The sequence below is a fragment of the Perognathus longimembris genome, chromosome 26 (genome assembly GCF_023159225.1).
Source record: "Perognathus longimembris pacificus isolate PPM17 chromosome 26, ASM2315922v1, whole genome shotgun sequence".
In the NCBI taxonomy this organism is placed as follows: Eukaryota; Metazoa; Chordata; class Mammalia; order Rodentia; family Heteromyidae; genus Perognathus; species Perognathus longimembris.
The window spans coordinates 3142335-3165408 of NC_063186.1; the positions used below are offsets into that span (position 1 = coordinate 3142335).

The 23074-nt window shown below is 45.0% G+C and overlaps 1 protein-coding gene across 1 annotated transcript in view; it reads right to left on the bottom strand.

Moving 5' to 3' along the window:
• Clstn2 (calsyntenin 2) overlaps positions 1–23074 on the bottom strand; it is a 309384-nt gene that overhangs the window by 163041 nt on the left and 123269 nt on the right. Inside the window, 1 exon segment of the mRNA XM_048334920.1 lies at positions 4082–4204. Within this exon segment, the coding sequence (XP_048190877.1) occupies positions 4082–4204 (123 nt within the window).

The following is a 23074-nucleotide window of genomic DNA, read 5'->3' on the forward strand; positions in this document are numbered from 1 at the left end:
TGTAAAGGGATAGGGAAGCTAAGAGAAATAAGACCCAGCAAAAAAATGGTACAGAGAGAATACTCTTCCCCGGTGCTTGTAGCTCGCTTCATGGCCTAAATTGGAAATAAAGACTCAGGGAAAGGGCTGGGAAAGTGACCCGTGGTGCACACGCAGTTGATAAGGCAGGACTAAAAGCTTCAGTTGACTTGGAGGAGTGACGGAGCTGGTAGATATGGATTTTTCAATTTTATGAGAATGATAGGGATCTGAAATAAATCTTCAGTATTTTCTTTTTAAGATAAATGTTTTAAAATAAACGCCCACGGCATGGATGGATGGCTAGTGCCTGTGTCCTGTCTGAGAGCGGATCATAAATAACGCTGAGAAAAATAGCTTTGGCCATTCTAAAAAGAATCTTTTTTTTTTTTTAAACTCTTAAGAGCTCGGCAGATTATATTTTGATGCATTAAGCTTGGTTTTTTTTTTTTTTAAAGGCAGCTGCAAATAACAGGTGGAGCATAGAAATTGTCTTTAGTTAGAAATAACTACTTAGGGCTTGGCATGAAAGCAAATCTTAGTTTCAAAACCTGTCTGAACAACTGTGGACATATCTATGGGTTAGAACACAAATTCAAGTTTAAAAAGCACTTGACGGGTTCATGACCCAGGAAAGCCTTGGGTAAATCTCAGGGTGAAAATTCAAAATTGTTTCTCAGCCCTACCATGTAAATCAGGTAATCTTTCATAAATACAAAAACCGTCAAATATCAGATTTCCTTGAAAAATATATATATATTTATTTTTTTCCCCTCTACATTCCAGAGCTTGTAGCTCTAGCTTAACTGAAGGCATTGGTTTTCCTGCTCACTAATGGAGGAGAACAGAAACTGCATCAGGGCTGGATATAATGAATCGTCAGGCATATCCTTTATCTGATAAGGCGATTGCTTCACTACTCTGAGATGGCTTAATGGCACTTGTTTACTTCCAACTCCTGAGTCATTAGTTGCCTCTGTGATGTCTGAGAGAGTGGTCAGGCTTCTGATGGAACGTTGAAGGAGAGGTCATGCTCACCAGAAAGACCACTGAACACACACATACATGAGTGCAAGGTCGGAGAGAGGCAGGCGCACGGGCTTGATCGAAAGAGGGAACCGATCCCGCTCAGCCATGGCCCTCTGTTTGTTGACCAAGTTGCAAAACGCATACATTGGAAAAGAAGATGGCCTCACCAACCGACGGTGATACGAAAACTGGACGTGCGCACGTAGAAGACCCAAGTGAAATCACCTATCTCTCATTCTGCACAGAAACCAATTCAAAATGGATCAAACACCTTCACGTAGGACACAAAAGTCTGAAACTTCCACAGGAAAACAGGGGGGAATAAACTTCAGGATAGAGACACAAGACACAACTTTCTGAATAAGTTTACAATAGCCTTGGAATTAACAGGGGCTGACAAATGGCAATGCAGCAAATGTCAGCTTGCAAAGCTCTGCGCGGCAAAGCAAACAATGGTCAGCAGGAAGCGACAGCCCCGCTCCAGACAAAGAGGAAATCTCTGCCAGCGATTCTTCTGAATGGGATTAATATCTATAATATATAAAGAATTCAAAATAAACTAAGGACAAAAAAAATCCTATCCAAAGGGCAAATACTGTGTTTGTTCAGATGAACAAGTATAAATGGCCAATAAATATATTAAAAAATGTTTAAGCCATCAAGCAAAACAAAACATCCGGATTCTGTCTAACTGAAGTTAGAGTGGTTATCCTCAGACAAATTCCGGAGATAAAGGAGGATGGGTGGGGCGTATGCGAATTCCCTATACACTACTGGTGGGAATGTGAATCAATGCAGCCACTGGGAATCAGTATGGAGAGTCTTCAAACCGCTAAAAATGGTGCTCTCATTTAGATCCTTGCTACACCATTCCAGGGCATGTACTGGAAGAATCCAGAGTCAGCACACAATAGAGACATCTGAACGCTCATGCCTGTTGTAGCACTATTCACAACAGCCATGTTACGGACTCAACCCCGGTGCCCCTCAATACATGAGTGGACAAAGAAACTGTGGTGTGTGCCCACGGCCATCATTATTCAGCCGAAGAGAAGAATGAAATTATGTCATTTGCAGAAAAATGCAGAAATCATCATGGTTAAGACAAATAAACCAGACTCTGACATCCAGGTGTGTTACATGTTTTCTTTCTTAAGTAGAATCTAGATTTTTTTTTTTAAGTAAAAGGAGGACTATGGGGGGGGTCGGGGAGGGGAAGGAGGCGCTGCTAGGAGAGGCAGAAGGGGACGAGAGAGGAGAATGGAGGCAAATGTGATTGAAACACACTGCATACACTCATTAGAAAGTTAGAATCAAATATGTTATTTCGTACCATCAGTAACATTTGAAAAGAGGGAAGCCGGCCGGGTATGGCTGGCGTGTCACGTGACTGTAAAGGTAGGCTGAGGAGCACAGGGAGGGGCCGGTCCTGGCTACACAGAGAGACTCTGTCTCAAACAACAACAAGTGAGTACGTACGGCCATGACTCACATCCTAATTGGGATCTGACCCATCAAGATGGACCAGAATCCTGGATACTGATGCCGAATCTCTCACTTTCTAAACATTGACTCTATTTAAAAACAAACAAACAAACAAACAAAACAGTACACACAGTGCCTGCCAATGTAATTCATTAGCTTTTCCATGGCCCAAATGTTATTTATCACATCTGCCTAAAAGATCACATTTCTACACGTTCCTAAGGATCGCCGGTTCATCCCAACACTGCACGAGCTACGTCCCAAGACTGGCTGAGAGCAGCTTTGGGGAAGGCACTTCACGTTCAACGCGGGGGGAGATGGCGTAGGATTTCCCCTCCGCGAGTGGGCTTTAGGTGAACTAGGTCTTTTGGAGGAGACGTCTGGAGGACGTGCGGGAATACCCCACTCTGAACGACCACACGAGCTGCCGCGAGAGGTCCTAGGTTGCTCTCATCCTCGGTGAGGCAAAGGCAAAACCTCCTTGTGAGCGGGGCGAGCGTCTCCCCCACATTCTGCAAGAGCACGGACGGGTCCGTCGTCACCCGGCACTGGCTTTAACCCACCCCCGTCACTCCTGACTTTATAATGCCCCATCATGGAAAAAGGGTCCTCACTGTGCTTATTGCTTTATAAGTGCAAAAGAACCAATTTTTCCTTGCCCAACTAGCTCATAATGTAGCAGACAAACTGTCAGAAAAAATAGACTTCGCCACGGTGAAAACGTCTGCCTGGCACCCATCTATCATAAAGCAATCTTCCACAAGTCTTGAAAACCTTCATTAAATTTCCTGTCTTTCTCCTGACAGTTATAAAAGGGTAACGATATTACTCACGGCGCGGGCATCTTCAGAAATTCTTTGTCCAATTCCTTGTGCCCGTGACAGTGCCTGTCACCCTGTCTTTGCCCAAACCCATGGAAACATGGAACGTGGATGGGTGTGTCCCCATATAGCCTTGTAGAGCCAAGCCCTTACAGAGGTCAAGGGGAAGCGCTGGGGTCGTCTTGATGACAGTGAGAAATCCCTCTCGCCACCAGATATGGAAGGCAAAGGTACTTTTCCTCTGAATTCCCCATCTCAAAGACACACAGACATTGAAGCTGAAAGGCAGGACCTTGCCCTACTCTTGCCAAGTACTTCTTGATTCCTTCTTCTTCCCCCTCCTCTTCCCAGTATACCAAGCTACAAGTACTTACATATCCGTAATTGGGATTGGTATTTATTATGTCAGTGGATTCGCACTCTAGGGAAAAAATTGCCCTATTGACTCTACTAACTAAATTTCTTCAACTTGTGAAGGGTCAACTTCAGCAATTCACCACTGCTCCTAAGAGGAAGAAATAAAAGCCTTGCACTGGAGGTAGCATGAGAAAAACCGACCCTACGCAGATGCAGAATCAACCCCAGAAATCACAGGTACACGGTGCTAACACCATTGGATGCTCTAGACACACACGGGGTAACGAGGGCCAGTTTTCAAGCCCTACCTGCGCTTTGTGGATGGAGGTTCGCAGTAGGTCTTCAAAGTGAGCGGAGGCCATTCATCTTACCTGCAAAAGGAACTGGTGCATCTTTATCCAGGGCTACCAGCGGTGGATCCAGAATGACCGTGTCGTTGTTCTCAGTTATAACTCCATGGTATGACGTCTCGATCCATGGCTTGTGTTTGTTGACTAAAAAAGGAGGGAAAACCAGAAGGTCATCAAATGAATGCATAATGTTAGTATCCTATGCTTTTGCTCAATCACAGGCTCTCATGTACACAGCACAATGGCCCATTATAGACCCAGAAAGAGGTTCAGCAACTCACCCCAGTAATTCACACCTAACACAATTCTGTCTGTAAAACATGGGTCCTCTACCTCACCAAAATTCCATTATTTCTACTTCAGAATGCCCAGCGTAGGGAGATAGTAGAACGTATTTTAAAACTTACAATTTCAAATGATAGTATCTATTAACAGATATTTCACAGTCCATTATTAATCAATAAATTCACAGATTGTGTGTATATGTAGTTGGATTTCTGACATCATCATAAGTGGATCCATGTTTAAGAGTTATTACCACATTTTGTGCATGTGCAGGTGTGAGTCTGTGTGTGTGTGTGCGTGCATGCACACACATGCACTAGATTTTGCCCAGGGGCAACAGGTATTAATGATGGCTAGAGGATTATACAACTCCGTATTCGTATCAAGAGTGATCTTTCAGGACTCTAGGCATTCACACACAGTGAAATCAAAGGATGATACTCTTAGGGGAGGAACACAAAGGCCCAATGCTTTTATGCCTTTGGTCATACAAAATTATTTTTACTGAAATGAACTCCAGGAAATAGAAACGAGGTTTTTTCCTTTGCTACTGTTTTTGTTTTCTTTTTGCCTTGTTAATCTGTCTTTGGGAGAGTCGGGGGGGGGGGCACAGAAATGGAGGGACAAAGGGTGAACAAATGCAGCAGTGGTACTCATCAGACATTATGTGGAAAATGAACTAAATACAACTTGTGGGTGGGGACAGGAGGGGAAAATTGGGAGAGAGTGAAGGAAAGGTGACATTGTCCAAAAAATGTACTCATAATCTGACTTACGTAACTGTAACTCCTATGCATGTCACTTTTATAATAACAATTTAAAAAAATTTTAAAGTGATCTTTCTAAAGTATTAATCTGATTACTCAACTGTGAACTTCTTTGTTTCTTTTAAATCCTCATATAACTTCACAGAAGTCGGAGTGCAAAGTAGATGCTTTCAAAATGAAGTAACAAGGACCAAGGATGTAGAGCTCAGTGATCAATTAGCACTTGCCTAGGATGTGTGAGGTCCTGGGTTTGATCTCCAGTCTCACAATCAACAAACACAACCTAATATAACAGCTTAGAGTAAGTCCTGGAAACTCAAAGTTGTTCTGACACCAGCCCGGCTTCCTTCACATGCGGCTTCACAGTTTCAAAGATGCGGTCACATACCTAATCCCTGTCACAGCAACCTATGAGGTAGGTGTGATCATCGTAAAGATGATGAAGAGAGAGTTTCCCCAAGACAACCACTCAGTAATTAATAAGCAGAGAAATCAAAAGCTAATGTTTCAACTGGTTAAGTTATTCAAAAGGCATACACAAATACACTCATATATGTATATGCATTATGATATATAACATGCATACTGTATATCGTATATTGCAACTTCTTCAATAACCATGGCAGAGCAACAGCTTAGGGAATTGAGAATATTTGTGGTACCAGGTACCACAAAATGGTACGTTAGATCATCGCGGAAGACAAGCAGTTTAGAAGACTAGATCAAGAGGTGATCTATATCTGTATATTATAAATCACATGTTATTTTTCATGTAATATAACTTACACATACATAGTTCTCAGTAGGCATGGCAAAGCCACAGATAATAGAATTGAGAGTGGCTGTTGGCAAGAGGGTCCTATAAAAGGCCATTTAAGAAAAGGACCAGCAACATTCCCTGGACTGTCATTTTTGTCATTTGTCATTCTCCCCCTCCCACCCCCCCCCCCACACACACTGAGAGGTAGTCCAATGGGGCAGGACATATACGTCTAGCTGGCCTCAGATCTTGGCCCCTGGGATCCATTTCTGCTGACAGAATCACACCCAGCTCTGCCCACTCCAGGGGAGTGAGCGCCTCGCTTCCCCTATTCTGGCATTCAGACCAGCGCTCCATTAGGGACTCTGGAAGAATTACAGCCACCCTGGGCTGTCCCCACACTGCTTTGCTCTTTTATTAGCCATCAACACAAATGCAATGTAAATAATTTGCAGCTGTTGGGAGAAACAATTAATCTTTTTCTTCCCTTTAATTAAGCCTAGGGGCCTATTCATTAGAAATGTGTACAGAGTATACAGCCAGGAGCTCGCCTAGGGTTTCAGATTCATTGTGTTCCTCGGCTGGGTGGGTGGGCCATGGGTGGAGAGCCACCATTCCTGGTTTCTGGCTGGTTCCGGGTGAGTCATGAGTCTTAAATGTGGGCAATGAGGTCATCCCCTGGGGCGTTCGGTCACTCAGATGTCCTGTGCCAGCCTCAACGTCTGGGCTCCATCACGATTCAATTCACACACCCCCCCCACCCCGGGCAGTGACACCCTCTGCCTAAAGTTAAGTATGCTCTCTTATGAGTGAAGGCCCACAGGCTGACGGCCCACGGTCTCCCACAACTGCTGACGTTCATGTGGGTACCTACTTCCTGTCAGGCACGTTCTATACCAAGCGTGAAACACTGGTGATGAGCAACATGCATAAATAACTCAGAATCCTTTAAGAAGGCAACCTGGTGAGGAAATTGCCAAAGTTGAACAGATAGGAGCCCTAAATAAACACCCGAGGGAAATATCTAACATGGAAAGATAAATGTTCCCCTCAATGCAACCCAGTGGTATGTACACTGAAGACACAATAAGACATGCTAGATCACTACTTGAAGGCCTAAAGTTTTTGACGAGGCCAAGTTCCCATAAAGCCACTGGCAGGTCCATGCAGTGTAAGTGGGCACGCCGAACAAGGCAGTCACTGTGGAAGACACTTAGCGGTTTTGTCTTCTACCAATTCTATTCCACGAGGAATGACAACATAAACTACACAAAAAGATTTAGATGTTGACTATCACCGACCCTTCATCCAGAATCGTGACACCTGGTAAATGAAATGCCCATCAACTAGTGAGGGCATAAATAAATCACAGCATGTTGGGATAATGGACAGCCACTGAGCAATAAAAGGAGATCAGCAGCTGGGCCCCATGAAAAATTAGATTTAGTCTCCAAATATTTTGCCTGTGAAATAAAATGGAAGAAGTTGGATGTGGAAAACTGTCTGCTATGTGATAACATTCTAGAAAATGCAAAAAATCCAGGGACAGGTCAAGACTTTCCTGGGCAGCATTTGATGGTAAATGTGGACAAGAGATCTATCTGGAATAATGGGGGGAGGGGCTGTTTTATATCTTCTTGGTCCTGGGGGTGGTTACATTTCTATATGATACATCTGTCCAACCATACCAACAATACACGTAAAAGGGTGAATATTACCCTGTACAAACCATACCGCAACAAGCCTGGCTCAAACAAATAAATGAAAGAAGGAAAAACCAGCCCTTTTGCGGTTGGAGGCGTGGCTCCAGTGATTGGGCACACTTGCCAATGAGACTAAAGTGTCAGAGAGTTTGAATTTGAGTTCTATCCCGGACCAAAACAAAAGTGGGGGGAGGGGGGATTTAAAATAAGCATGATGTAAGAAGAAAGTCCTTACTCTCAAAGGACTGTCATAGTAGAGGGGCAGCCATGACAAGCTGAATGTAAGAGCGAGGGCGGAAGGTAGACAATCAGCACAAGTCCTAACGCTGGCAAGCCTAGTACCCAACTACTTGAGCCACAGCTCTCCTTCTGGCTTCTGCGGCGGTTAATCAGGGGTAAGAGTCTCACAGACTTTCCTGCCTGGGCTGGCTTTGAACATCCATCTTTGCATCTCGGCCTCCTCGGTAGCTAGGCTTGAGAACGATGCTTGAGGGGATGAAGACCCCGCACGCAGCTGGCTTGCCAGGCAGCCTTCCCATCACCCAGGCCACCGCCAGGCTTGGCGGCCACTCCCCGATGCTGGCTTCATGGGAGACGGAGAACCACCTCCTGTCCAGAAAGCAGCAGTCGGAGCTGCTGCGGGTATGTCCTTCCTTCTTACTCAGTCCCTCCCGAGGTGCTCCCCGAACAGAACGCGTTGCCTTTGTGTCCAGTAGACGGAGGTCAGCCAGCTCCTGCTTTGCTCCGCGGAGACGCAACTTCAGAGGGACCGAGGCTTCCATGCTTCGTTCGCTCCTCAGCATTTGTTCGCTACCCACCTGCCCCTTCCTGGAGGCTGAGCCCGGGCATACGGCTCCCCTCGTAGCACTGTTCCTTGCCTCCATTTGGTCTCGCTTCCAGGATGTTTCAGCCTGTGGAAAGCATCCGTATCTTTGCACAGGAAACACCCATGTGATGTTGCTGCTCCATTTACCGAGAAATTAGGCTTTGCCACCCAATGTGCCTTTCACTAGGGCACAGAGGCGTCTCTCAGGAGACCTTCTCGGCTTTCTTCGCTTCCACCTCTGAGAAGGTGTGTTAATGCTTGCCACAAGCAGAAGAACCTCATGGCTGATGATTTACCCTTTCGAGTCTCCCTTCTTTTATCCTAAACTCCACCCCTCTGGCCATCCTCAGAACTCTGTTGCGGTTCCCTGCATAAAAGCAAACTATCAGAAAAAAAAAAAACAACAAACCACCTGCTTTACCGATTGCAGTACGCTTTGGCAAGGCTAACTTCACAAAGGCTAGTGAATACACGAGGTGAGTTACCAGGCTTATCTCTTGCTATCGTGATGGTGGCTAGCACCTCGTGGCTTCCCGTCGACATCAGCCTCCTCCTCCCCAGGCTGAGGTCAAAGCGGACAAGGCCTCGGTGTGCCCTAAACAATATCCACGAACCCACAGGCTTATTATGCAGATGAAGATCAATAACTCCCAGAGACAGAAGAAATGAGATGAAGTCTATGAAGACGACTGGCAAAGATCGCTTAGGACAGGAAGGGGGTGGGGGAGTGGAGGAAGCCAGCGAGGGTTTAATGTCTCCATTCAGTAGCTGGAGCCAACTCATTTCTTTTTTTTCCTAGACAAAGATGTCTTGAACAACATTATTGGACTGAAGTGTGCCCTAAATTGTTATATGTATAATTCCCTAAGATTGTTATTACTTCAATATCTTATACTTCACTGCATTTTAAACATCTTTTAACTCCCAAAGTCAGCCCTTCACTTACTTTAGAATTTATGCTGCTGAAAGTAATTTTCTAAGTCTGTCCTGTAATTGCCATTCTATAAGCTAATCCAGAAGCTCTGCTACTCCTGAGGGCCTACTATGTGCCCGGATTTACAGCCATAGCCTCACTAGAACTTCACAAGCACCCCATGAGAGAGCAGCATTGGCACCACACCGCGAAGGGGGGGGGGGACAGGGGTTCCAATACATGGAAGAACACGTGCCAGGATCGTGGCCCATTTGATGGAAGAGCTTAGAGGCAAATCTAAGGTGGTCATCCTACTCCCAGCCAGATGGCCGATGGATCATCCGGAATTCATGTCAGCCAGGTCAAGACACAGACCACGATCTGTAGAATGCAAGGAGAAGAAAAGAGCCAAGACCAAAGCTTCTTGAAGAGCAGTCAGGACAGTTGTGTCCATATCTATGTATCTTCATTCCTATGACCATGGTTACGTGTATAGGCATACGAGTGTGTATATGTGTGTGTGTGCGCCAAAGTACATACAGTATATATCACATACACATATGTATTATATATGCATCTGTATAAAAGGAAAAGAGAAAGGTTTTGACCTATGCATCATTGGGATTATAGGGCTAGCAAATCTGAAATCTGCAGAGCAGGGTTTACGGGCTAGAACTCAATGCACAAGTGTTAATTCTCTAGGATACTTCTATTTTATCTATCAAAGTCCTTCAACTGATTTAATGAGGCCCTTCTATCCTATGTGGCTGAAGGTACACTCCTTTACTGGTTAACTTGATATAGATATTGACCCTATCTTAACAAACACCTTACTAGCAATACTTATTAACAACTGGCTGTTGCTGCCTAAGAAGAGACCTTACAAAAAGCCTTTGAAATGTTATACTGAAATAGAGTAAGAATAGTTGATGGGACAGGGTGAGTTCTTCTCAATCTCAGAATCACCATATTTTTGTTTCTCTAGTAGCAAACTAATAAATAAAACCTTTGTGGCTCATGCTATCAACTTTGTTCTAGAAAGACAGCAAGTGTGTGTGATACATTTTTACTGTGAGTTCCATTTCATGCCTGAGATTCCAAGCCGTTCAAAGCAACGGATGGCAATTATCTAGTTTGCAGTATATTCACTGCAAAATGCTTCCCTGCTTCTCAACGCTTCAGAAAGAAAGCTCAGGCGGCCCAATCTTGCTTCTTATTTATGTGGACTGTTATCTGCATTTCCTCAGCTCTGGCTCCATTCTGGGAAGGTGAGGAGCAGTGGAGGTAAAGGCTAGGCAAAAATAAATAAATAAATAAATAAATAAATCTGCTTTTCCCCTCCCTCCCACCCCCACCAAACACACAATCATAACAAAACTGTAAGGCCAAATACGATAGGTCATTCTCACAACCAGTTCTGAATACAGCAGATCAGATAAGGATGTTGCAATTTTCACTCAAACGTCTATATTCCTGCAGCTCAGGCTCCAACTAAAGCCAGGGACTAGTTCTCCCCTACCTTCCTCCCCCAAGCGCAGAACCCAGCCTTCTTAGGACTTCTTCCTTGTCTTCCAGAATCACTGGGTTCTCCCCAGCACAAGCAAGGACTAAACTAGGATGCAAATATCCTTCGCTGTATCCGCCATGCCGGATGGCATGGAAAGATGCCGGCTCTCGTTTGTCTGTGTCCCTAATCTCCACAAAACACAGCCAGGTGCCCTTGAGGGTCCATGAGATCCTTCTGGAGGTTACAATATCAAAATGTAAAAACACTAAGATATTCATTTTCTCACTTTGATTCTTTCTGGGGGAGTTTCCCCCAAGGAGTGGGACACTGAAACAAGTTGGATGCAGAAGCAGATAGGAGAAGCCAGCTATCTTCAGTTAAGCCAGACACTAATGACATTTACAAAACAAAAAAGTACAACAACTGCATTCTCCACAATATTTTTAAATGTTTGATAATATTCCACTTAAAAGGTATACTTTTTACTGTATGTTATGAGCTTTATTACTCTTATTTTCAGTTGAATAAAAATATATTGTCTTAATTTTATGAGTTGTAACTGTTAATACAGGAAATAGCAGTAAGTATAGTCTACAAAAACAGAAGCTTTGGGAGAGTAATCACAATAATAATAAACGGTTTGTTGCCAATAACAAGAAAGGTTGATAGCCTAGTAGAGGTCTTAAAACAGTACAAACTACTCAGGGAAGAAGAAAGGAAAACATGGAAATAGAAGACCAGAAGGGGAAGGAGGAAGGAGACAGGAAAGAAGGAAAGACAGGATGTAAAGTCACTGGGAGTCAACTCAGAAGGGAAAAGTTGCCACTGGCCAATGTGACTATGGTTCTGGTCTGATTGTGAAGGACAGACAAAGGGTTGCACCAGACAATGGCATTGAGACAGTGCAGATGATGGCACCAGACTCTTTGGGAGATAGAAAGAGAACCTTCTCCCTGGTGGATGAAGCTGGAGAGAATAATTGTCTCAAATCATAGTCGTTACAGCTCTTGCAACCTGGTTTGAGAAAACACTACAAAAAGAAATCAACTTCATAAATCATTGCTACAGAAGAAGACATAAAAGGTTAAAAGCACTGTGATGAATTCCCGAAGAAAAATTCAGACTCAGAGTTCCCCCACTGTTTGAGAGGTAACCACTGTGTCTCCAAAGAGAAATCACGATGTTAATGATAGTAAAGGTGACCATTTCTCACGGAGGTAAACAGAAAAGGCATTTGTTGGGCCTCTCAAGGCCTAAGGCATTCTTCCCCAAATGGAGGTCCGAGACCCTTGCTCTCAGAGGTATTCATCATGGGGTCAGCGCATGGAGTGAATGCCATAAATGTGCAGTAGAGGATCACCAGCAAAGAAGTAGGTTCCTACTGCCACTGTTAGTTATCCATGCCAAGAATTGCACTGTGATTCCTTCACAGTTAATAATTAGGTGAACCCAGATTTCTGGTCTGGACATATTTATTTCTAGAAAGAATTGGTTGCAATGACACAACTCCTGTGAACAACTACCTTACAGTTTAACAGAATGCACACCAGGAAACTGGAATATATGTTGCGGGGGGGGGGGGATGATGTCAAGAGGAAAGGGTAGAAAGTAGGTAAATGCAATCATAATAGTCAATGTCCATGTGTAACAAGGGTAAATTGAGGGGTGGGTGAGGTTGGGAGAGATGAGGGAGACTGATGGAAGGGGTTGGTTGACATTGACCAAGATGCATTGTACTTAAAAACTGACATGTTGAACTAAAATCCCTTTGTACAACTACTTAAGGATCATAATGTTTTTAAGAGAAAGAACTGGCTGTTTATGAGAATCTTGGATTCCACATGAATCAACACCCCTAGGGTCAGAAAATCAAAAAGCAAGGAAAAGGAAAACAAAGAGAAGAGATGGAATAGATTTTTTTTAAATTGGTAGACAGTACTCACACGCCTGCAACAGCATAGCGTAGAAGGAAAAGAATCCATGAAATTGTAAGTTCCATGAGGAAGGGTAATTCCAGAGTCACGAATTCACACTGTCACCACACATTACATCTTTGGGTGGTGAGCAAGACACAAGTACTGTCTGTAACAAAACACACCAGTATCGCAGTAGTTATCAGACTCAGGATGTGAGAATTCAGAAGGTTTTTATAGACAGAGAGTAAGTAAAATTGATCCTGCAGGAATGATTTAATTGAGTTTGAAGCGGGTGCCTTGCTATTGATAACATGTCATTTGGTATGATGTATATAGAGAGATTTACGAGACAGTCTATGTCAATTCCCAATGTATTTCCTCAAATAGTTTTTAATAAGGGCTGGATTTCTCAGCAGTGATGCCACTCTCCAGTGAACATTTCCAGGAATACCATATCTTCCTCAAAGGGCAGGGGCAAAGCTCCCTGCTGCCCAGCTGACATCTGGGCAAAGTTAATAGAGCATTTCTGCTTCTGATGTTGGCAGGGTGCACTAGTCCTGGTCTTCGACGTGGCAGAAACAAAGTCCAGATTAAACATGCAATGATTTCATTAGAGGAATGCCATGTGAACAAAGAGAGAGCCAGAAAAGGCTGATGACAAGGACAGACCTTGATGTAAGCCCAGTCCTAGTATAAGAGGAGAGGAGAGAAGGTGGAGCCCAAATCTCCCTGACTGGCATGTAGTCTAAGTAAGTGGGACTTCACAAACCCAAGGCCTATTGGTGTCCTGATGTCAAAATGTAGTCAGTAGAGTCTCACTTCTCCCAAGAGACACTCAGTCTGAATCTCTCTTCACTATTTCAACCGCAAAGCATTGGGCTGGGAGGGCCATGAGACACATAATCTCAGGGGCAAGGTACTTCACCAACCCAGTAGCTTCACTAGACTCCTGGTGGTTAGAATCTGAGAGGTACTTCTTGAGAGAGGACACACAGAACGCCTGGTCTGATTCTCAGTCGCTTTAAAGTTAGCTTTAAAAAAAGTTACCGCCAAACACCATTCATTCATTCATTCATTCACCCATTTGTGATCAAGCCGTTGAGAAGCTGTTCCAGTCACAAAGAATGACATGGGAAAGAAGCACATTCCCATAAATGTCTGAGAAAATCTAATTATCTACATCTTGGAACAAGTAGATAGAACCTGACTTCCTCACACAGCCATGGCAGACATGACTAATCCATCCACTGTGCCTAGACAGGACCTCAGATTGCTTCTCAATGTATTTCTGGCAGCCTCTTCCAATCAACAAGAAAGAGAAACAGTGTTGGAAATAAACTATACAACTGGTAGGTGGAGATAGGAGGGAAAACTGGGAGAGAGCGAGGGAAGAGGTGACACTGTCCAAAAGGAAATGTACTCTTTGCCTGATGTATAACTGTAATCCCTGTGCATATCCACCCTTATAATAGCAATAAAAACATTTCAAGTGAGAAAAAAAGAAAGAGAAAAAGGATCCTTGGACAACAGGATCCTTGGCACTGAGAGAAAAGTAAGACAAGGATGTTCAATTAGCTTTAAAATCTAAGTTATTTGTTCTTTTCTTGGAGATGAGTCTGAAGAGCCAGACTTTGAAGTCAGGCCCCACTTTACCACACGAACCCCACTTTACCACGTGAACCTGAGATAAGCAGGCCCTGTGAGCAAACCCAGGACAAGCTTATGAGGGCCCAGCCGGTCAAGAACTCTAACCGCCCCTAGAATGCCTCGAGCCCTGAGCCAATCAGATTTGTACCTGTGTCCTAATCTTGCTTGCTTGAATACCTGATGGTTATAACTTTGTTTTTTGTCTTGCTTGAACACCTGATGGCTGTAACTTTGTTTTTTGCCTTTATAAGCCCTGTGCAATCACAGCTCGAGGCTTCCTCCTAACCTCCGCTGTGTCGGTGGGTAGGACGAGGCCCGAGTTGCAGCTCGCTTGAATAAAGCCTTGCCTTGCTTTTGCATTTCGGAACGTCTGAGTCTCGGTGGCCTTCTTGGTGGTCGTTTCGCGACTTGGCATAACAAGTCCTTTACCAGATATGATTGACCACTGACATTATTCTATTATTAGTGAAGCTCTTCACCTCTTGTTTCCACTTGTGAACAAGAGTCCACTTTTGACTTCCTCCCAGACACCCCCTCCTTATCTTTTGGACAATGACTCAGAAAACCGATCACAACTGTGACGGAAGCCAGAACCGTGGGAGGTATCTCGAGTCCTGCCTGTTTGCCCAGCAGCCCCTCCACAGCCACACGCCAAGCCGTGAGCAACCTCTGCCGTCTCTCCAAGTTCTATACCCGCCGTGGAGGAGGAGGAACTTCTCTTCCTTCAACCCGACAAGGCAACAGACCCAGACAGCACCGTCCCCTGCCTTAGCCTGGGCAGGAAGCCGCTCATTTTGTCAACTCCCTACCACCATTTTTCAGAGAGGTCCAGAGTGGAAGTTTGAAAACAGAGTCTCGTCGTAGAGCAAGGTAGTGCTGGTTGTCCTCAGAACCTTTCAAAGCTGCCTGTGACACTGGCAGCCATGTCCAAGGTTCACTGCACGGTCTTGAGACCCATTGCTGACTCATCTCCACGCTGCCCTAGGCCCAGCCATATTGGTTTTCTTTCTTCTTCATCTTCTCATGTACTGAATTCAGTCCTGCCGTGGAGATTCTGCACAGACTGCTACTTGAATGCTTTTCCCCTAGTCACGTGGGCGCCTCCTTACCATCAATCACACTGTCTGCTCAGACTCCCAAGAACTGTTTCCAAAAGACTCCATCTGCAGTGCCTCCTCAATGTCTTCACAATTCATCTCTTACCTTTATCCTTCTAATCACACTTGGGTTTTTGTAAGTCTCTTCACTGCAGATCTTATTCCTCAAAAACAGAAGCAGAAACAATAGATGTCTGTTTCGCCTGTTAGCGTTTAGCACATAACTTAGCCACCGCCTGACACCGGAGTAGGCACCGTTAATGGACGGGCTAGCATCCAACATGGCTGTAAGCGACATCAAGAAAATTTCTCTCTGATACCCCCGTCCTTCTGTTTATAGTGCTATTTCCTGGCTCAGCTGCCCCCCTGTACAAGAGGCTTCAGGGCCGATCAGCTTATTCTCCGTGCCAACGCGCTCACTTTTGCCCCTGGAAAGGATGAGGTTCTCAAAAAAGGAGCTCGGGACAAGGTAACCATTTGGGGAATGGCCTCTTTTACACCGACACCTTTAGTTCCTTCTCATCATACCCTTGTCACACGTTTCCACAAATACACTGGTGGACTCAGACCCATAGCCAGTCCAAGATGGCAGAGAGCACTGGGCGGGGGCTGCCCCAACGCAGGAGAGACCGCTCTGCCCTGCTGCTGGGCAGAGTGCCGAGGCTCCAAGCCAGAGAGCTTCTGCCAAATCCCCTCCCCAGAGGGGTGGCTCTAGCCTTGAAGGGGCACGCAAAGAGAGGGCATGCCCATGTTTCTGTGCAGAGTGAATTGTTTCTGGGTTTTTATAAATTGCCTGGCAGCCTCTGTCTTCTCAGTGCCCGCGATCTCTTGTTCTTCTACCCTTACATCTTTATAAGGCAGCCACTGCCTACACCGACTAACGAGCCCAGAAGGGAATTTGAGGAAACACATAGGGATCAAGTGCCAGACCCCACTCCCCCCCACAACAGTGGGGGCTGAGGCCCTGGCACACAACCCCAGAATGCTGATAGAACAAGCTCCTCGAGATGCAACATAACCCAGGCAAATTACTGGTAAAATCAGACTTCGGTGGGACTTCTTGGCTGAATTCAGTGTATGTGGCCACAGGCTTAGGATGAAGGTCTGTCTCCAGGGCTTATAATATAAAGCAGGCTCTTTAAATATTTCTTAGATCATGAGAGACTCAACTATCAGTTTGTTGAATACAGTTCTGGGTGGCACCGCACTGGGGACCACAGTAACTTTTTTTTTTTTTTTTTTTGTAGGTCATGGGGCTGAACTCAGGGCCTGGGTGCTATCACTATTCTCTTTTGCTCAAGGCTTGTGCTCTACCACTTGGAGCCACAGTTCCATTTCTGGCTTTCTGGCAATTGATTGGAAATGAGTCTCATAGACTTTTCTGCCCTGTGGCTTTGAACCACAACCTTCAGATCTCAGTCTCCTGAGTAGCTAGGCTTATAGGCGTGAGCCACCAGAGCCTGGCTACCACCAAACGTTTTTCAAACATACAAAAACCCTCTGATGTAGACAGAATGTCCACTTCACAGGTAAGAAACCGAGGCTGGTTAAGACCACACTTTACAGTTGGGTGTACACTCAGTTCTAATTCCAGAGCATAAGCGTCTAGCACTGAATGGTGTTGACTCCTTCCAAGCAGGTAAGCAGGAACCTAAACTGTGCCCCTTCTACCTCACAAAGGCTGGGCACACCACGGACTACTCTGACCTACTACTAATTGAAAAAAAAAATTAAGATGACACAAAGCAGAGGCAGCATGATCCGAAGACAGCACATGCTGGAGACGAGCATACAAATATGTGTCACTAGATGTCCTCCTCCTCCTCAAACCTCTTTCTCTTCTTCCTTCTTTGAATGGAGGACTAAGCTAATTCAGGAACCCAAGAGGCGGAATGTTCCCAACACTAGTATGTGGTTATCCACTTTATTACACAAACATACAAGATATCCAGTTAAAAACTTGGGTCTTCTGACCAAGCAAACCACCAACTTTTCCAGTACAAATATACCTGTGAAATAGTTGGAACATGCTTTCACAAAGGACCATTTGTTACCTATCTGACATTTGGCCCTCCTGGGTGCTCTGTGTTTTATGTGGCAGTTCCACTCGTGGGGATGAGAAATGGCTCCACCCCTGTCCACACAAGAGTTTCAATACCTAAAGGCTTCCCAAGCCAAACTCTTTTCCAGCCTGTTGCCTGAAATTCATTTAGCTACACCAAATTTTTCACTCTGCAGTTAAAAGCTAGTGCACCGTTGTGTGCTGGGAATCCTAGGACGTACATGTTTTAGCCACACTTTTTTAAAAAAGAGTATCTTCTATTTTCAAGCAGGCATTGAAGATACACACAAGCAAACCCAAGTAGGAAGAAGGGAAGGCCAGAAAAGGGGGAGATAAGAGCTAAAATGCTGTTGAGGGTTGCTTTGTGGTCATCTCTATCTTGCCCAGTAAAAGCTCTGTTACTAGGAAGTTCGTCTTTTACGATGGCTTAGTTCCATATGCTGTCTCCTCTCTCCATCCAGTTCCTCTCCAACAAGCAGTCAACAGTACCCTTGGTGTGTTTGTTGACCACTAAAAAGTCTGGTGAGTTCCAGTGTCATTATGCATGGAACAGGCCTAGTTTCCCCCAAGCCCCTACAGTCTTCCTCATCCTGAAGTCTGGCCTAGAGCTTGAGGTCTGTTAGCATCTCTGGGATAAGGAAATCTGGTGGAGACAATCAAATTGGAATTGCAGATGTCCAGGATGTCTTCCATGTCTCCCAACTTTCCAGACAAGTCCTTCTCTTTTATTACCCAGAGATACATAAAAATGTGTCAGCTTAAATAGTTTTCTTTAAGGAGTTTGGCACTAAATACATTAAATGAATTCCCTCAGCTCTTGGACAAGAAGCCATTAGATATGGGCTATTGCTTGTATTATCATTACATTAGTGGGCCATTATGAAAAATAAAAGTTCTAATCAGCATGAACATTTATAAAGTGCCATGATGGGGGATTTGCCAGGCTGGGCTGTCTCAAACATCCAAACTAACCCTGGTGAGTAATGACTGCACACACACACACACACACACACACACACACACACACACACACACACACACGGTTGCATACAAAGAACTGCATTAACAAATCCCACTCAAAGTCACTAGCAATCAACAGCCTTAGGACAAAACCTGGAAATCCATCCCATCTTTCTAGGTAAGTGAGAATTCCAGTATCACTCTTCTTTCATGTTAAGATATTTTTCTCCTCTGTGCTGCTGGCAGAACGTTGGTGGGAAAATCTTTACCAGATCATGTTGCCAATTACGGGCGCAACGTTCAACTTCTTCCAGGTTTTCCTTTCCCCTAACTGAGCTTTCTCTGAATTGCTCACCTGCTTTATGGACCCAGACCCCCGGTAGCCTCTGAGGACGCGGGAAAGGACCCCCTGCCTGCAGCCCAGGGTCCCCCCCGCGGCTTACTCGCCGGGCGCCACAGCACCTTTCTTGCTTTTGTCTGAGGTATCTGTTACCTAGCCTTTCGGCTTTTCAACAACAGCCCGACGATGCTTTGCTGAGTCCTTACCAATCCTGAAATGTCTCTTTTCCTAATAAAAGGAAAAAAAAAAACCCAATGTTGTGTTGCACGCTGCATTTTTAACTACAAATTCCTCCTCCCCTGTTGTGTGCTCAGCAACTTTAGGGCATCCTAGCTATTGTAAGTTATTATATGCCTAGTTGAACTTATTAAATTTCACTTGTTTCCAGTTTTGCTGCTTTTCATTACTGTAATAGAAACCAGTTCCCTTCATACATATGTTTAGAGCCGGCTTTCTAAACCAGCAAGGATCACACAGATTTAAGCCACTCAAGAGGGTGACAGGTAGGCTCAGGACAGCTTAGAAAAAGATCTTTGTAGACTCCAGGCATTTGCCACTCCATGCTCAAATCTATCCAAACAACTTCCCAGAAACGAGGTAATACTGTTTGGACATGAGCATAGTAGAGTGCCCCTGAAATCCCAGCATCTGGGAGGCAAAGGCAGGAGGATGGAGAGTTCAAGGCTATCCTAGGATACCTAGTGAGACCTTACTTCAGGAAAAAAGAAACATGTTTTGAAGCAGGTACTCAAGCTGGGCAGGGTGGGGGAAAGGAGAAAAGGGATGACAAATGAGGAGAAGGGGAAAATGAAGTCAAGAATCCAATGGGTAGCTTACAGAATTTAGAAGAGGAAAAGGGTGGGCAGGGAGGGTGACATTGATCAAGATATATTGTATTCATGAACAGCTTTGCGAAATGGCAACTCCTCAGTACAACTATTTAAACATTAAAAAACAATTTTTTTTTAAAGAAAGTGCTTTGAAATAAGAGGCCATCTTGGAGTCTGGGAAACCCACCCTATTCATAGGCGATGATTTTGTTACCTGGTAGAATGTTCTGGAATTCCACATGTCTCACGTGGATTCGATTTCGGAAAGATCATTTCTGTCATCTCTGCAAATAATATTCTCTGAACCCAAGAAACCATCCTGCACATGGAAATGGCTCTGGAGGCCGAACAGAACACGGATGAAAAGGTGACTGTGTGTTAGAATTGGCCGCCAGTTCCCGTTGGAGTGGCGGCTGGAACGTCTGTGGGCATTAGCTTGGCTAGTGCAGAGCAAAGCTGCCTTTCCCACCGACTCATGAGATAGCTGAGAAGGATCACAGAAGAGCCCCCGGGAGCCTAAATACTTGTTCCGGTGATCTAGCTCTACTGAAGCCACGTGGGAACTTGTCTTTTCAGAAGGGCCTTCAGAAAGTATAATCTTTGAAAATGACAATCTTTTCAGCAAATGCTGTACAGAGCCCTTGTGGGTGCTAGCCAAAGAAGCCAAGCCCTGTTTTCCTTTCTCTGCAAAAGTCTGTGTGCTATTGTCTTCCTTATATTCTCAAGGAGATATTAGGCTCAGAGACTGTTGGACATTCTGTCTTGGGATCCTAGGTTCTAGGAAAGTAATTTGAAATCAAGGCTCTCTGGTGGCATCTCCTGACTCCTTCCATCCACCCATGCTTCCTATTGCTGTTTATCTGAAATCACCGAGTAATTATTTACCAGGGTGATGACTGAGAAGCCAGTGGTGTGTGAGAAGCTGGATTCTAAACAGTAAAAGTAATTATGGTGTGCTCGAGCTGCAACTGAACTACTCCGTGCTGGTAAAAGAACCCGGGGAATGTTGGGAGAGATGGGGGAGAATGATGAAAGGGTGATAATGATTAAAATTCACTGTCTTCACAAATGGACATGTTGAACGGAAACCCCTTTGTATAACTGCTTAAAGATGTGTGTGTGTGTGTGTGTGTGTGTGTGTGTGTGCAAGCGCGCACGCACGCGCCAAGGAATGGTCAAGGGCCAGCACGGGTACAGGGGCGAGGAGACATCTTCTTGAGGAAACAAGAATCATAGATATAGACCTCTTTCATAGAAGACTGCTGCTGGAAAGGCTCCTCAAGAGTAATAAGTCATCAGGAGAGACAGTGCTGCAAAGGAAAAGGCATATGCTAAGGCCCTAGGACACAAGAACCTACGTCCTGCTGAGGAGACAAAATGGCCCAGGCGTGATCATGTTACATGCCAGATGTAACATGGTACAAAGAGGAACCCACTGTTACCCAAATTTCAGTATCACGTTTTGAGTTTGGTGACCTACATTCCTGTTGCCTCTTTTAAAAAGGCATTTGGGGTACTTCAATAGTGTAACTGGGTACTTCTATAAACATGCAGTTTCTTGGGGGGGGGGGGGATGAATTTTAACATGAGCCCTCATGCAGAAGGCCCGCTTAGACAAATAGAGGAGTCTTATTTGTCTCCACCCTTCACGGCTTTTAACTGTCATGAGAAATATTCCTGGCAGCCCGGCGCTCCAGCGATTGCGGTGGACAGGCATCCACCCAGACTTCTAATCTTTAATTTGACTCAGTTGGATGTCTTTTGTGTGATCTGGGAGGCGCTTGCTAGCACATCTCACTCACTGGCTTCAGCTTCAGTCTCACGAGGATGAGGCGTTCGTTAATTTTATCTGGCGGGAGCACCGGGGAGCATGCTTGGCTCAAAGAGATGCCTATTAAGCTGTCAGTCATGCTATCATTTGCCTTAACGGTGCTTAGTATCTACCAAGGAGAACCTGACAGACGAGCACAAGGGCCCTTTGGAAGGGAGATAACATACAACATGCTAATTAGCACCACACAGCCCACGGGCCTTCACCTGGTAGGCAAGCTGGGATCATAACACATCCTTCTGTATACTTCTTATATTGAGAGGGTGGAGGGGGCGGGGCGAGGGAGTCTTGAACTCAGACCCTAGGTACAGTTCCTGAGCTTTTATTTACTCAAGGCTGGAGCTCTATCACTTGAGCCACGGTTCCACCTCTGGATTTTTTGGTAGTTAATTGGAGAAAAACAGTCTCACTGACTTGCCTGCCCAGGCTGACTTTGAACTGTGATCCTCAGATCTGAGTAGCTAGGATTGTAGGCAGGAGCCACAGGTGCCAGGGGCTGTGTATTTCCTTCAATGATTTCAGGGGTGGGGGGTAGGGGGGATGAATTTGCTAGCACAGGTTCCTATGTTTCTGCACCAAATGACTAGGCAAGTTCCTACTGGGGCCTACACTGCCTATGGTAGGAAACATTTTCCCTAAGCTGAGACAACAGGGCAATGCTTAATTTCCCGTCAACTCCACGGGGCCAAAGGACGCACAGACAACTGGTAAAGCAGTACTTGTTCCTGTGTCTTGGGGGGGGGGGGGTCAAAGGAGGGGTATTTCTGGAGTAAATTAGCATTTGAATAAGCAGCTATGCAACCTGTGCAGGGCCAGGAGAGAACAAAACAACAACCAAAAGAGGCAGGAAGAGGCCAAACTCTTGTACTTGAGGGGTGAATTCCATCTTCTTCTATCCACAGAGACCTGTACTTCTGTCTTGTAATTCACAGGCAGGACTTAGATTGTGGCAGGCAAGACTTAGATTGTGGCATATATGTGCATTCTCTCTCTCTCTCTCTCTCTCTCTCTCTCACACACACACACACACACACACACACACTTCTTATACCTTTGGATTATCTGTACATTGCACTATCAGCTCCCCCTGGTTCTTAGGCCTCTGGCTGGACTAAATTCCACCCTGAATTTTCATTTTCATCTTTCAGGTGAAGATGGTGATAACATATGGGATTTCCACCATCCACAATCCTGTGAGTCAATTGGTTAATAATAAACATGAGCACCAGTGTTATCCATGAACTGATGAGATACACACATGTCTTGCTGGTCGTTTCACTGGGGAGCATTGAGTAACACAAATAGAGTCGAATGCCGTGAGTCTGAACCTGCGGGACGCTCCCCCAGGTTTTTCTTCACCTAGGCTGTAGAGAAGGCTCAGCAAAGCGCGAACTCACATGCTGAAAAATGCCAGGAGAAAGGAGGAGGAGAGGACTCCAAGAAAGCACTGGGCTTTCCTGGCAGAAACACACACGCGCGCACACACACACGTGTATATGTATATGTGGAGATACATTCACTGTGATTATTGCAGCCATTATAGCAGCAGCTGCCATTGCAGGTTTGTATT